Genomic DNA, 15,735 nt, shown 5'->3' with positions numbered 1-15,735 from the left:
AAAGAGTTTAGCACAGAGAACGAAGGCTGATCTATCTTGAGAGACCCTGGGCAGTCACTCTGCCATTTCCTGGTGTCTGCGAGGCTTTAGACCACACCAGACACTCCCTGCACACATGGCACCGATGCAGGCCCCCGTCCCTCTGCCACTCCCCACAGAGAGCAGTCGTGGCCTTAGAGTCCCCTTCACCCAAGCCATGACCAGGCAGTTCCAACAGGCATCATCTCTCAACTTTGACTCCAGGGCCTCTCCCAGCTCTGAGGGTCTGAGATTCTGAGGATTTGCCTGGAGGGTTTCTTTAGTCTGGAGCCATTGAGATTAGGAGCCTCACCCCATTCCTTCTCTTACATCCTACAGAAATCAGGGTGAAATGGCCCACACGTGCCGTGGAACCATCAACCTGTCCACCGCGCACATTGACACAGAGGACTCTTGTGGTATCTTGCTGACCAGTGGGGCCAGGAGCTACCACCTCAAGGCCAGCTCAGAGGTGGACCGGCAGCAGTGGATCACCGCCCTGGAGCTGGCCAAGGCCAAGGCTGTCCGCGTGATGAACACTCATTCAGGTAGTGAGCGCTTGGGACAGCGGGTGTGTATATGGTGGTGTCATGAGTGGAGGAAGTGGGAATTGCAAGCAACTGGTGGCCATTGGTGGCCAGGAGACCCAGGCCAGCCTGGATCAATCTGGAAGGTCAAGGTGCGTGCATGTTCTGTGTATCGTCAGCAGTGAGATGCTCAGCCATTCTGTCTGGCCAGCAGTTCTTGGCATGGAAATGTTTTTGATGGAGAGGAGCTGTGTGTGCTTTTCTTTGGGCTAGTCAGGACTTCAGCAGACCCTTCAGATGCTGCAGGTGTCAGGTCCAGAAGCAGCAGTCAGTGTGTGCCTCAAGCCAGCCGTTTCCCTAGGTTCCCCCATAGTGGAGAGTGAAACCATTTAGCCAAAGCTGCTGCCTTTGCTTATTAGGGAGGCCAGCTCAGATGTCCTGAGCAAGACATTTTATTTTTTACTTTAATAAATTTATTTTATTTTTTGAGACAGAATCTCACTCTGTCGCCCAGGCTGGAGTATAGTGGCGTGATCTCGGCTCACTGCAACTTCTGCCTTCGATGTTCAAGCAATTATCCTGCCTTAGCCTTCCAAGTAGCTGGGATTATAGGCGCACACCACCATGCCCAGCTAATTTTTGTGTTTTTTGTGTGTGTTTGTTTTTTGTTTTTTTGAGACAGAGTCTCGCTCTGTCACCCGGGCTGGAGTGCAGTGGCCGGATCTCAGCTCACTGCAGGCTCCGCCTCCCGGGTTTACAGCTGTTCTCCTACCTCAGCCTCCCGAGTAGCTGGGACTACAGGCGCCCGCCAACTCACCTGGCTAGTTTTTTGTATTTTTTAGTAGAGACGGGGTTTCACCGTGTTAGCCAGGATGGTCTTGATCTCCTGACCTCGTGATCCACCCGTCTCGGCCTCCCAAAGTGCTGGGATTACAGGCTTGAGCCACCGTGCCTGGCCAATTTTTGTGTTTTTAATACAGACAGGGTTTCATCATGTTGGCCAGGCTGGTCTCAAATTCCTGACCTCAGGTGATATGCCCACTTCGGCCTCCCAAAGTACTGGGATTACAGGCGTGAGCCACCACGCCTGGCCACTAAATTTATTTTTTAAATACGTAATGTTCGGCCGGGCGTGGTGGCACATGCCTATAATCCCAGCATTTTGGGAGGCTGAGGTAGGTGGATCATGAGGTCAGGAGTTTGAGACCAGCCTAACCAACATGATGAAACCCTGAAGATACAAAAAGTTAGCTGGGCGTGGTGGTGCGTGCCTGTAATACCAGCTACTCAGGAGGCTGAGGCAGGAGAATCGCTTGAACCCAGGAGGCAGAGGTTGCAGTGAGCTGAGATTGCAACAGGGCAAAACACCGTCTCAAAAAAAAAAAAATGTTTTAACGTGACTCATAAACCAACAGCTTCGAAAGCCTATGCAGTGAGGTCTGTCTTTGACTCCTGGTTCCCAGTCCCCCACCCCATTCTCCTACCCAGAGGCAACCAGAGATACGTGTATCTTTACATATATATTCAAATAGGTACTTATTTCAGAATAACTGCATTCACCGCCTTATTTTCCATTTAGCAATATGTCTTGGAAAATTTCCCTGTCAATATGTAAAAAGCTTCCTCTTTGTTCTTATGACAATGTAGTATTTCATTGTATGGGTGGACCATAGTTTAACCTATAGCTTGTTGATGAGCATTTGGGTTGTTTTCCTTATTTTGTTGTGACATACTGTGCTGCCGTGAGTAACCTTGCAAGTACTTCATTTCATGCACATATGAGTATAAATGAAATTTATATTCCAGGAGGCCGGCTTGCTAGGTCAATGGGCGTGTACATTTGTAATTGTGCAAGGTATTGTCAAACTGCCTTCCACAGGGGTTGTGCCATGGAATGTTAACAGGAGTGTGTGAGGACACACACCTCCCACAGCCCTGCCTGGCCAGAGCTACAGTAAATGTTTCTGATGGTTGAAAAAAATGTGTCTACACACGCAGCTGTGATCGTTCTGAAGTCATTAGCGGAATGGTGTATTCCACAGACCTATGTGTTTGTCTGGTGAGGCAGAGCTCCAGGTGAGAAGGGGGCACAGCCCCTGCTCTCCCGGACTATCTTGGAGACTGGGTGGGGAGATGGTGAGTCCTGTGGAAGGAGCTCGGCATTCAGCAGGATGTGAGGGGCTAGTGATGTTGGTCCTTATGCCCCATCCCTGTCTCCCACGTTGGGGTCTGTCCCCCAGCTCTAGGGTCTCAGTGAGTATTAATGGGCACTGAAAACCAGTCTGGCTTTCTCTTTTGTCTCACTCATTTGGAGCATGGGCCACCTGCTTGGGACTGTTCTCCCTGAGGTCAGCACTCATGTAGCTCTTGTGCATCAGCAATGATTGATTGACAGGAGTTCCCCCAGGTACCACTCCATTACTGAGTGAAGGAGGCAGGTGAGACCCTCTCAGACATGGTCTGTGTTGGGACTCCCAGAAGGACCCGTGGTCTCAGTTTGTGTGCCTGTAGGAAGCCACTGTGGCAAAAGCTGTGGCTGGTGGCACAGCTGGGCTCAGGGCACTCGTACTGGCCAAGTGAGGATGCCCACTAGAGATCTAGCTTCCTCTTCTTGGTTTCGCTTTTCTAAGTATAAATAAATAAATGATAAATTACCTTATTTTTTAGGAACTTCTTGAAAATAATGCAGCAGGTGGCAGTCATGGGATTAGTCATCCTGGAACAGTTTTCCTACAACAGCCAATGCGAGGGGTTTTTGCAATTGGCAGGGTTGGGGGGTGAGGGCAGGGAGCAGAGAAGTGCTTGTTAACTCAGCTGGGCAGTGCTAGAGACTGCTAGCCCAGACTTCATCTAAAGGAGAAGGGAGCCCTGAGGGAGTAACCTTAGGCTCAGCTTCCTTCATTGTATGAGATGCAGCACATGTGCCAAGAGGGCAGCCTTCTGGGCAAGGCCACAGGACAGAAACAAACGTCCAGGTACCACTCAAGGCAGGATTCCTCTCTTGTTGGCTTTTTGAAGCACGAATGAACCATGTATGTGAAGGAAAAGCCTTCAGGCGGCTACTCTGTGTTTGTAGAAAGATTGGGACCACCAGGTTATGTCTTGGAAAATAGCCCTTTTGTTGGCTTTCTGTTAAAGGCACGGTCCTCCTCTCTGAGCTCTCAGGCTGATGTCAGAGAGTTGTGGTTTGTAACTTTTTGCCTGTCTTGGAGTCAGCTTGGGGCAGCCTTGAATGAGAGAAGATGGCCTAATGTCGCTCTCCTTGGGCCTGGCTGATGGTGGCCAGCTGGGTCAAGGACAAGATAGCACTTTAGGCAGGCCACTGTGGGTTATCCTGGGGCCTGTTTTCTTTTCCTGAACTGAGAACCCTGTCTTATCCTGCTGGAAGCCTACTTCCTACTTCTACTTATCTCTTGAAATCACCTGCTACTCCCCAGCTCTTTTGCCGTGCCCTAATCCAAGTGCAATCCCCTCCTACCTGGATGTCTATCAGGAGTTCGAGACCAGCCTGGCCAACATGGTGAAACCCCGTCTCTGCTAAAAATACAAAAATTAGCTAGGTGTGGTGGCACATGCCTGTAGTCCCAGCTACTCGGGAGGCTGAGGCAGGAGAATCGCTTGAACCTGGGAGGCAGAGGTTGCCGTGAGCTGAGATCACACCACTGCATTCCAGCCTGGGCAACAGAGTGTGACTCTGTCTCAAAACAAACAAACAAATCAACTCTTAGTTGCTATAAACCAACTAGACTTAGCAGGCATATACAAAACACTCCACTCAACAATAGGAGAATATAATTTCTTTTCAAGTACACATGGAACATTTTTCAGGATAGACCATATGTTAGGCCACAAAACAAGTTTCGATAAATTTTATTTATTTATTTATTTTTTTGAGATGGAGTCTCGCTCTGTCACCCAGGCTGGAGTACTGTGGCCAGATCTCAGCTCACTGCAAGCTCCGCCTCCCGGGTTACGCCATTCTCCTGGCTCAGCCTCCCGGGTAGCTGGGACTACAGGCGCCCGCCACCTCGCCCGGCTAGTTTTTTGTAGTTTTTAGTAGAGACGGGGTTTCACCGTGTTAGCCAGGATGGTCTCGATCTCCTGACCTCGTGATCCACCCGTCTCGGCCTCCCAAAGTGCTGGGATTACAGGCGTGAGTCACCGCGCCCAGCCTAAAAGATTGAGATTATATGAAGTATCTTTTCTGACCACAGTGGAATGAAGGTAGGAATCAATAACAGAGGTAACACTAGAAAATGCAGAAATACATGGAAGTTAAACAACATACTCTGAAACAACTAGTGGATCAAAGATGAAATCACAAGGGAAATTCGAAAATACATTGAGATAAATGAAAACAAGAACACAATATACCAAAATTTTGGAATGCAGAAAAAGCAGTGCCCAGAGAGAAATGTATAGCTCTATTTATTCCTCACCTATGTGCCAGAAAAAATACAAAAAGAAAAAAAAGTATAGCTCTAAAAGTATATGTTTAAAAAGAAGGAAAATAAATCTCAATTGAAAAACCAAATTTTATACCTGAAGGAAGTAGGTAAAGAACAAACTGAACTCAAAGCTAGCAGAGGGAAGGAAACAATACAGATTAAAGTTGGGCTGGGCATGGTGGCTCACGCCTGTAATCCCAGCACTTTAGGAGGCCAAGGTGGGTGGATCACCTGAGGTCAGGAGTTTGAGACCAGCCTGGCCAACATGCTTAAACCCTGTTTCTACTAAATTAGCTGGACGTGGTAGCAGACGCCTGTAATCCCAGCTACTCAGGGGGCTGAGGCAGGAGAATTGCTTGAACCAGGGAGGCAGAGGTTGCAGCAAGCTGAGATCATGCCACTGTGCTCCAGCCTGGGCAACAAAGTGAGACTCTGTCTCAAAAAAAAAAAAAAAAAAAAAAAAATTAGAGTTACAGTAAATGAAATAGAGAATAGAAAAACCAGTAGAGAGAATGAATGAAAGCAAAAGTTGGTTCTTTGAAAAAACTGACATAATTAGCAAGCCTTTAGCTAGACTAAGAAAAAAAGAAAAGACTTGAATTACTGAAATCAGAAATGAAAGTGGGAACATTACTAATGACCTCACAGAAATGAAAAGGGTTGTTATAAGAACAGGATGAAAAGGATTGTAATAAACGATTTATGCCAACAAATTAGATAACCTGGATGCAAATGGACAAACTTAGAAACACTCAAGTTACAAAAACTGAGCAAAGAAGAAATAAAGTATCTTAACAGACCTACAATGAAGAGGTCATTGAATCTGTAATTCAAGATCTTGAAACTAAGGAAAGTCCAAAACCAGATGGCTTAATTGGGTGAATTCTACCAAACATTTAAAGAACTTGCAAGGCTGGGCCTGGTGGTCACATCCAGCACTTTGAGAGGCCTAGGAGGGAAGATCAGTTGAGCCCAGGAGTTTGGCACTAACCTGGGCAACATAGTGAGACCCTTTCTTTACAAAAATTTGAAAAATGAAAACTAGCCAGGCATGATAGCACCTGCCTGTAGTCCCAGCTACATGGGAGCCTGGGGTGGGAGGATTGCCTGACCTCCAGAGGTTGAGGCTGCAGTGAGCCATGATTTCACCACTGCACTTCAGCCTGAGCAGTAGAGTGAGACCCTATCTCAAAAAAAAAAAAAAAAAAAAAAATTATACCAATTCTTCTTAAAATTTTTCCAAAAAATTGAAGAGGATGAAACACTTTTTTATTTTTTAATTTTTTTGAGATGGACTTTCGCTCTTGTTGCCCAAGCTGGAGTGCAATGGAGCAATCTCGGCTCACTACAACCTCTGCCTCCCAGGTTCAAGCGATTCTCCTGCCTCAGCCTCCCGAGTAGCTGGGATTACAGGTGCATACCACCATACCCGGCTAATTTTGTGTATTTTTAGTAAAAACAGGGTTTCACCATGTTAGCCAGGCTGGTCTCGAACTCCTGACCTCAGATGATCTGCCCGCCTTGGCCTCCCAAAGTGCTGGGATTACAGGCACGAGCCACCGTGCCCAGCCTGAGGATGAAACACTGAATAATTTATTTTATGAGGCCAGCCCTGATACCAAAGCCACACAAAGACATCACAAGAAAAGAAAACTATAAACCATTATCCTTTATGAATATAGCTGCAAAATCGCTCAACAAAATACTGGCAAACAAAATCCGTTAGCATATTTAAAGGGATTATACACCATGACCAAGTGGGATTTACCCCAGGAGTGGAAGCGTAGTTCAACAACAACCAAAACACAATCAATGTAGTATACCAATTTGATTGAGGGTAAAAAAAGCCACATGTGGCCATCTCAACTGATACAGAGAAAAGCTCTGACAAATATTCAACACCCTTTCATGATGAATACACTCAGCAAGCTAGGAATAGAAGGTAACTTTAGCAACATGATAAAGGGCATTTATGAAAAACCCACAGCTAACATCATACTTGATGACGAAAGAATGAAAATTTCCTCCCTAAGATCAGGAACAAGTCAAGGATGCCTAGTTCCCCAAAGCTATTCAACATTCTACTGGAAGTTCTAGACTGAACAATTAGACAAGAAAAATAAACAAAAGGAAAATTTGGAATGGAAAAAGTAAAACTTTCTTTATTGGCACACATATGATCCTATGTATAGAAAAACTTAAAGAACCTACAAAAAGAAAAAAAACTATTAGAGTTAATAAATGAATTCGGCAAAGGTTCAGGGTTTTCCATATACTTGTATTTCTACATAGTTGTAGATAATAACCGAAAAAAGAAATGAAGAAAACAATTTCATTTAAATAGCATCAAAGGTCGGGTACAGTGGCTCATGCCTGTAATCCTAGCACTTTGGGAGGCTGAGGTGGGCAGATTGCCTGAGCTTAGGAGTTCGAGGCCTGCCTGAGCAACACGGTGAAACCCCCTCTCTACTAAAATACCAAAACTTAGCCAGGCGTGGCGGCATGTGCCTGTAATTCCAGCTACTCCAGAGGCTGAGGCAGGAGAACTGTTTGAACCCGGGAGGCAGAGGTTGCAGTGAGCTGAGATCGCACCACTGCACTCCAGCCTGGGCGACAGAGCAAGATTCCTTCTCCAAAAATAAAAAATAATAAATAAATAAATAACATCAAAATTTAAAATACTTAGGAATAAATTTAACCAAGGAGGTGAAAAGGAAACTGAAACTAAAACATATTGGTGAAAAAAAAAGAAGACCTCTATAAATGGAAAGACATTCCATGTTCATGGATTGAAAGACATAATATTATTAACATGGTGAACTGCCTAAGCAATCCATAGAATCAATGTGATCCCTATCAAAATCCACTGACCCTTTTTTGCAGAGATGGAAGCGTTTATTCTAAAATTCATATGGAATTAATTTCAGAGGACCCTCAAATTGTCAAAACAGTCTTGAAAAAGAACAGAGTTGGAACACTCCACTTTTGAAACTTGCTAAGGGCTATAATAGTCAAGACAATGTGGTACTTGAGTACAGACAGACATACAGATCAATGGAATAGAATTGAGAGTCCAGAAATAAACCCATACATCTCTAACCAATGGATTTTCAGCAAGAGTACCAAGATCATTTAATAGGGAAAGGACTGTCTCTTCAGCAAATGGTACAGAAATGATTGGATATCCACATACAAAATAATGAAGTTGGACTCCCCCACGTCCCCACCACCATATACAAAAATTAACTCAAAATCTGTTAGGCATGGTGGCTCACACCTGTAATCCCAGCACTTTGGAAGGCTGAGGCAGGTGGATAACCTGAGGTCAGAAGTTTGAGACCAGCCTGGCCAACATGGTGAAACCCCATCGCTACTAAATATACAAAAATCAGTCAAGTGTGGTGGTGCACACCTATAGTCCCAGCTACTCAGGAGGCAGAGGCAGGAGAATTGCTTGAACCTGGGAGGCGGAGGTTGCAGTGAGCCAAGATTGTGTCGCTGCACTCCAGCCTGGATGACAGAACAAGACTCCATCAAAAAAAAAAAAAAAAAAGAGAGAGAACTCAAAATGAATCAAAGACCTAAATATAAGAGTTAAACCAACAAAACTCTTAGAAAAAACAGGAGTAAATTTTCAAAACCTTGGATTTGACAATAAGTTTTTATTTTTAATTTTTATTTGTTTGTTTATTTACTTAAGACAGGGTCTCACTCTGTCAACCAGGCTGGAGTGCCATGGTGAGATCTCAGCTCACTGCAGCCTTCACCTCTCAGGCTCAAGTGATTCTCCTGCCTCAGCCTCCTGAGTATCTGGTACCACAGGAACGAGCCACCAGGCCAGCTAATTTTTGTATTTTTAGAAGAGACAGGGTTTTGCCACATTGGCCAGGCTGGTCTCAAATTCCTGAGCTTAAGTGATCCGCCCACCTTGACCTCCCAAAGTGCAGGGACTACTACCAAAGACGTGTGCCACCGCACTCGGCCAGCAATAAGTTTTTAGATGTGATACTAAAAACAAAAGCAGCTAAGAAAAAAGATGGATAAATTGGACTTCATCAAAATTTAGAAATTTTGTGCATCAAAGGACACTATCAAGAAAAGGAAAAGATAGCTCACAGAATGGGAGAAAATATATGCAAATCATATATTTAATAAAGGTTTAGCATCCAGAATATATAAAGGATTCTTACAACTCAACACCTAAAACAAAAATTACCTATTTAAAAAAATGAGCAGGCCAGGTGTGGTGGCTCACTCCTGTAATCCCAGCACTTTGGGAGGCTGAGGTGGGTGGATCACTTGAGGTCAGGACTTCTAGACCAGCCTGGCCAACATGGTGAAACCCCGTCTCTACTAAAAATGCAAAAATTAGCTGGGTGTGGTGGTGGGTGCCTGTAATTCCAGCTACTTGGAAGGCTGAGGCAGGAGAATCACTTGAACCTGGGAGGCAGAGGTTGCAGTGAGCCGAAATCACACCACTGCACTCCAGCCTAGGCAACAGAGCAAGACTAGGTATCAAAATAATAATAAAATAAAATAGTGGACACATGGCTGGGTGTGGTGGCTCATGCCTATAATCCCAGCACCTTGGGAGGCTGAACTGAGTGGATCACTTGAGCTCAGGAGTTTGAGACCAGCCTGGGCAACATGGCAAAACCTCATCTCTACGTAAAAACCAACCAACCAAACAACAACAACAAAAATAGCCAGTGTGGTGGCACATAGCTGTAGTCCCAGCTACTCAGGAAGCTGAGGTGGGAGGATGGCTTGAGCCCAGGAGGCAGAGGTTGCTCCCAGAGGCTGAGATTGTGCCACTGCACTCTTGCCTGGGTGACAGAGCCAGACCCTGTCTCCCCCCAACCCCCCCGCCAAAAAAGGCAAAGTACTTGAACAGACACATCTCCAAAGAAGCTAACAAATCCATGAAAAGAGAATGAATATTATTAGTCATTGAGGAAATGCAAATCCAAAAAAACACTTCACACCCATTAGGATGGAAAATAACAACATCAAAAAAGAAAAGTAACAAATGTTGGCAAGAGAGTGGAGACATTGGAACCCATATACATTGCTGGTGGAAATGTAAAATGATGCAGCCACTGTGGAAATAGTTTGGCATTTTCTCAATAAGTTAAATAGAATTGCCCCTGTGGCCCAGCAATTCCACTTCTGGGTCTATACCAAAAAATAATTGAAATCAGGTGCTCAAACAAGAACTTACACACAAACAGTCATAGCAGCACTATTCACAATAGCCAAAAGGTGCAAAGAACCCACATGTCCATTAATGGGTGAATGGATAAAGAAAATGTGGTATATCCATACAATGGAATATTATTCAGTCATGAAAAGGAATGAAGCACTGACACATTCTACAACATGGATGAACCTTGACAACATTATGGTAAGTGAAAAAAGCCAGACACAGAACACCCACATATTTTGTGATTCCATTTATACAAAATATCCAGAACAGGTAAATCCATAGTGATAGAAAGCAGACTAGTGGTTGGTAGGAACTAGGGGGAGATGGGAAGTGACAGCTTAATGGGTACGGGATTTCTTTTTAGGGTAATGAAAATATTGTGTAACTAGACAGAGGTGGTGGTTGCACGTTATGAACGTACTAAATATCACTTTAAAATGGGCCAGACATGGTGGCACATGCCTGTAATTCCAACATTTTGGGAGGCTGAGGCAAGAGGATTGCTTGAGCCCAGAAGTTTGAGGTTGCACTGAACCACATTCACGCCACTGTACTCCAGCCTGGGTAACAGGGCAATGCCTTGTCCCCAAAAATAATAATAATAAAAATAAAATGATTAAAATGGTAAACGTTATGTATGTTTACATCCACACACACCCAAAATTATCTTAGGTGGCTTGCTAGTGCCGGTTGGGTAAAATCCAAGCTCTTCCTCACCTCGGAGGTAAGGCCCCGTGTGATCAGGCGCCTGCTGGCAGCTCCTTTCCTGCTCCTCTCTGCCCCGCCCACTGGGCTCAGTTCTGCTTCAGGGCCTTTGTACTTCCTGGTATCTCTGCCTAGAACACATCTGGCTGGTGTCCCATTTTCAGAGCTCAGCCTAATGCCACCTCAAAGTACTTTAAGCTATTCCTCTCTATTGAGACATCTCCATTATAGGACCCTGGATATTTTCTTCACTGCCATCTGCTGTCATTTTTATTTTTATTTATTTATATTTTGAGATGGAGTCTTGCTCTGTCACCCAGGCTGGAGTGCAGTGGTGTGATCTTGGTTTACTGCAACCTCCATCTCTTGGATTCAAGTGATTCTCCTGCCTCAGTCTGCAGCGGGGACCACAGGCACCTGCCACCACACCTGGCTGATTTTTGTATTTTTAGTAGAGGCAGGGTTTTACCATGTTGATCAGGCTGGTCTCGAATTCCTGACCTCAAATGATCCACCCACCTCTGCCTCCCAAAGTGCTGGGATTACAGCCATGAGCCTCCACACCCAGCCTATTTTTATTTATTTATTTATTTATTTATTTTAATATGGAGTCCACACTGTCACCCAGGCTGGAGTGCAGTGGTGCGATCTCGGCTCACTGCATGCAACCTCTGCCTCCTGAGGCTGGTCTTGAACTCCTGACCTCAGGTGATCTGCCTGCCTCAGTCTCCCAAAGTGCTGGGATTACAGGTGTGAGCCACTGCGCCCGGCCTAAACTAAAAAACTTCTAAGACCCCCGAACCATTTAAATTTTTTATTGTTCATCTCCTCAATAGAACCTAAGTTCCTTGAGGGCAGAGAGAGCCTGTATGTCTTGTTTCCATGGTGACCTCAGGGCCAGGCCCTGAGTTTGTTACCGGAGTTGGTGCCCAGCAAGGATCTGTTGTGGGGCCAGTGTGCCATGACACCCTTGGCAGCACCAGCAGTGTCCTTGCAGAAGAAGACTGTGGTGCTGCAGTTCCTTTCCACCTGTTGTCACCAGAAAAGGGGGTCTGGTCCCAGATCCCCAGAGGGGGTTCTTGAATCTGTTGCAGGAAAGAATTCAAGGCGAGTCACAGAGTGAAGTTAAGATCACTTATTAGAGACTAATCAATTACAGAGCAGGGTGTCCTCAGAAAGCAAAAGGAGCAATGCACTACCTTAAAAGTAGTGCTTGCTTATATAGGTTGTTAAGAATTGTGTATTTAGGCCCGTCAGGAGTTTGAGATCAGCATGGCCAACATGGAGAATCCCCATCTGTAATAAAAATACAAAAATTAGCTGGGCATAGTGGTGCGCGCCTGTAATCCCAGCTAGTCGGGAGGCTGAGGCAGGAGAATCGCTTGAACCCGGGAGGCAGAAGTTGCAGTGAGCTGAGATTGCACCACTACACTCCAGCCTGGGTGAGACAGAGCGCCACTCTGTCTACAAACAAACAAACAAACAAACAACCAAAAAAGAATCATGTATTTATTACGAAGGCTGGTGGTTAACTTGTGGCAGACTATTGTATTGTTACTTTCCTGTTGTTACTAATTCTTGATTTTAGCAAGAATTTATGAGTGTACTATTATTTTTAAATCAAAACCTATTCTTAAACTAAGAATGCTTTTTTGTTCTTAAAGTACTGGGATATTTCCATAAGTTTTGAGTCTTTAGTTGGTTAACATCATTAGCTCATTCCCTCAACTATAAACATGTGACCAGGACTGCCTAACCTCCTGGGAATGTAACCCAGGTTTGACTTTATCTGGGCTTTATTCAAGATGGAGTCACTGTGGTTAGGATGCCTCTGACACTGTCACCACTGGAACAAATGAACTTGTGACATTTGGCTGGAGAAAGGAAGACCAGGCAGAACCTACTTGAATTGCAAGTTTGAAGGTTCAGGGTGTGCAAATGAAGCCACAGACTCGTTTCTAATTCTGTTTGTTTTTTATTTTTGAAATAGAGTCTTGCTCTGTCACCCAGACTGGAGTGCAGTGGCGCCATCTTGGCTTACTGCAACCTCCGCCTCCCGGGTTCAAGCAATTCTCCTGCCTCAGCCCCGTAAGTATCTGAGATTACAGGCATGTGCCACACTGCCTGGCTAAGTTTTGTATTTTTAGTAGAGACGAGGTTTTGCCATGTTGGCCGGCCTGGTCTTGAACTCCTGGCCTTAGGTGATCTGCCCACCTCAGCTTCCCAAAGTGTGAGGATTACAGACGTGAGCCACCGCGCCTGGCCACAGACTCGTGTCTAGTGGCACAAGCAGAACCAGGAGTGAAAGTAGTGAGACTGATTTCTGCTTGGTCAAGAACAGAGCACACTATGAGAGGGAGGGAGAAGTGAGGAACATGAGCCAGAGGGCTGGGCCTGAGGGTCCTCCCAGTGTTTCAGTGCTGTCATTCTGGGCTACGTTGACATTTCTTTAACTGTTCCCTTTCCACATTTGGTAGAATATTCTGTAGTACTGTGGACAGAACAGTGGGCCCAGGGGCAGGTCTGACGCTGGATAAGTCACTGTGTCTCATGGTGCCTCAGCCTCCTGTCTATGGAATGAACAGCTGGCCAAGCTTCTCCCCAAGCCCAGCTCTGGGGCCGTGGTCAAATCAGTGAATGTTTCCGAGCTCCGGTTCCCTATCTTTGGCATTCCTGCTTAGTTGCTGGGAGGATTACACAATGGTAAATGGGAAGTGTGTTGCACTGTGGATGCAACCAATTCCATTCACGCTGGCATTGCTGGCGGGTCATGTGCCCCATGTAAACAAAAAGTACAATTCGAAGGCCCCCCAGCCATCTCAATGGGATTTCCTCCTAGGCCAGGGCACTCTAAAATGTAACCTGAAAGACTGGTTCAGGTTATGATGGGAAGTGGGAGTCTCATGCCTCATAATACCTCTCATAATACCTCATGCCTCATAATACTTCTCCGATGTTAACATCAATACAACTTTAAGTCTGATAAGAAACATTGGCAATCTATTCTTTCCGAAGCCTGCTTCATCTGGAGGCTTCATCTGCATGGTAAAACTTTGGTCTCCACAACCTCTTATCCCAGCCCAGGTATTCCTTTCTAGTGATAACTGTTTTTTTTTTTTTTTTTTTTTTTTTTGAGATGGGTCTCTATCTGTTGCCCAGGCTGGAGTGCAGAGGCACGATCTCAGCTCACTGCAACCTCTGCCTCCCAGGTTCAAGCAATTCTCTTGCCTCAGCTTTCTGAGTAGCTGAGATTACAGGCATGCGCCACCATGCCTGGCTAATTTTTCTATTTTTAGTAGAGTCGGGTTTCACCATCTTGGCCAGGCTGGTCTCGAACTCCTGACCTCAGGTGATCCACCAATCTCAGTCTCCCAAAGTGCTGGGGTTACAGGTGTGAGCCATTGCACCCGGCCTCTATTGATAACTCTTAAAATCAATTGCCAATTAGAAAAAATTTAAATCTACTTGTAACATGGAAACCCTGCCCCCTTCAAGTTATCGCACCTTTCTGGACCAAACTGATGTATTTCTTAAATGTATTTGATTGAAGTTTCATGTCTCCCTAAAATGTATGAAACCAAGCTGCACCCCAACCACCTTGGTACATGTTCTCAGGATCTCCTGAGGGCTGTGCCAGGGGCCGTGGTCACTCATATTTGGCTCAGAATAAATCTTTTCAAATATGTGTGTGTGTGTGTGTGTGTGTGTGTGTGTGTGTGTGTGTGTGTGTGTATATATATATATATATTTTTTTTTTTTTTTTTTCTTTTTTCTTGAGATGGAGTCTCACTTTGTCATCCAGGCTGGAGTGCAGTGTGCGATCTTGGCTCACTGCAACCTCTGCCTCCCAAGTTCAAGTGATTCTCCTGCCTCAGCCTGCCAAGTAGCTGGGATTACAGGTGCCTGCCACCATGCCTGGCTAGTTTTTGTGTTTTTAGTAGAGACAGGGTTTTGCCACGTTGGTCAGGCTAGTCTCCAACTCCTGACCTGAGGTGATCCTCCTGCCTCAGCCTCCCAAAGTACTGGGATTATAGGCGTGAGCCACTGCACCCAGCCCTCTTCAAATATTTTACAGAGTTTGACTCTTTTCGTTGACACTCAGCACTCATAAATCATTCGCCCACAGCTGGTGGCAGGAGATGGGGCAGAATCACCCGCAGGAGATCAGGCGCCCAGGGCGTTTGAGAGGTGAAGGGAAAAAAACTGCTTTTACTGTCTCCAAACAACTTATGTCCAACAACATGTGTTTCCCCAAAATGAGGTGCAGCAGCCCCCAAGGGATTCACCTCCGGAAAGACATTCACCTTCTGCTCAGGGCAAAGACATGCTGCTTGTGGCTGCAGGAGGGAAAGCCATGGTCATCCTGGGGGAGGCGTGCTCACACTTCCCAAAAGAGGACCTGCGTCAGTCACAGAGGAGTCTGGAAGCTGGGATGGTGGCCCTTCCCTGCCAGCCCTTCCCCAGCTGTGGGCCTTCCCTGGAGCCCAGGACCAGGTGTTGGAGCAGAGCACGGTTCAGCAGCACCCAGCCCCCTCTGCTCACTGCAGTAGTGATTCTCTGCTTAGTGAATACACCTAAAATTTGACCTTTTGGGGTTTTCCAGTTTTATATTGGTGGCTTGAACCTGCCAGTTGCCTAAAATGAGCTGAAGGAAGGAATACTTATTTCCAGGCCACATACTTTTTCTTCCCTTCCCTCTCCCTTCCCCTTTCCCTTCCCTTTCCTTTCCTTTTTTCTTTTCCTTTTTGAGATGGAGTCTCGCTCTGTCATCTAGGCTGGAGTACATTGGCGTGATCTTGGCTCACTGCAACTTCTGCCTCCTGGTTCAAGC

General features: G+C 45.6%; 1 protein-coding gene across 1 annotated transcript in view; it reads left to right on the top strand.

Moving 5' to 3' along the window:
- OSBP2 (oxysterol binding protein 2) overlaps positions 1-15,735 on the top strand; it is a 227,221-nt gene that overhangs the window by 51,745 nt on the left and 159,741 nt on the right. The window contains exon 2 of the mRNA XM_023185479.2: positions 358-566. Within this exon, the coding sequence (XP_023041247.1) occupies positions 358-566 (209 nt within the window). The remainder of the gene's footprint in view (positions 1-357; positions 567-15,735) is intronic.

The sequence above is a fragment of the Piliocolobus tephrosceles genome, chromosome 19, assembly GCF_002776525.5.
Source record: "Piliocolobus tephrosceles isolate RC106 chromosome 19, ASM277652v3, whole genome shotgun sequence".
NCBI lineage: Eukaryota > Metazoa > Chordata > Mammalia > Primates > Cercopithecidae > Piliocolobus > Piliocolobus tephrosceles.
Note: the sequence above shows the minus strand (reverse complement) of the source record. Positions and strands in the feature narration are given on the sequence as shown.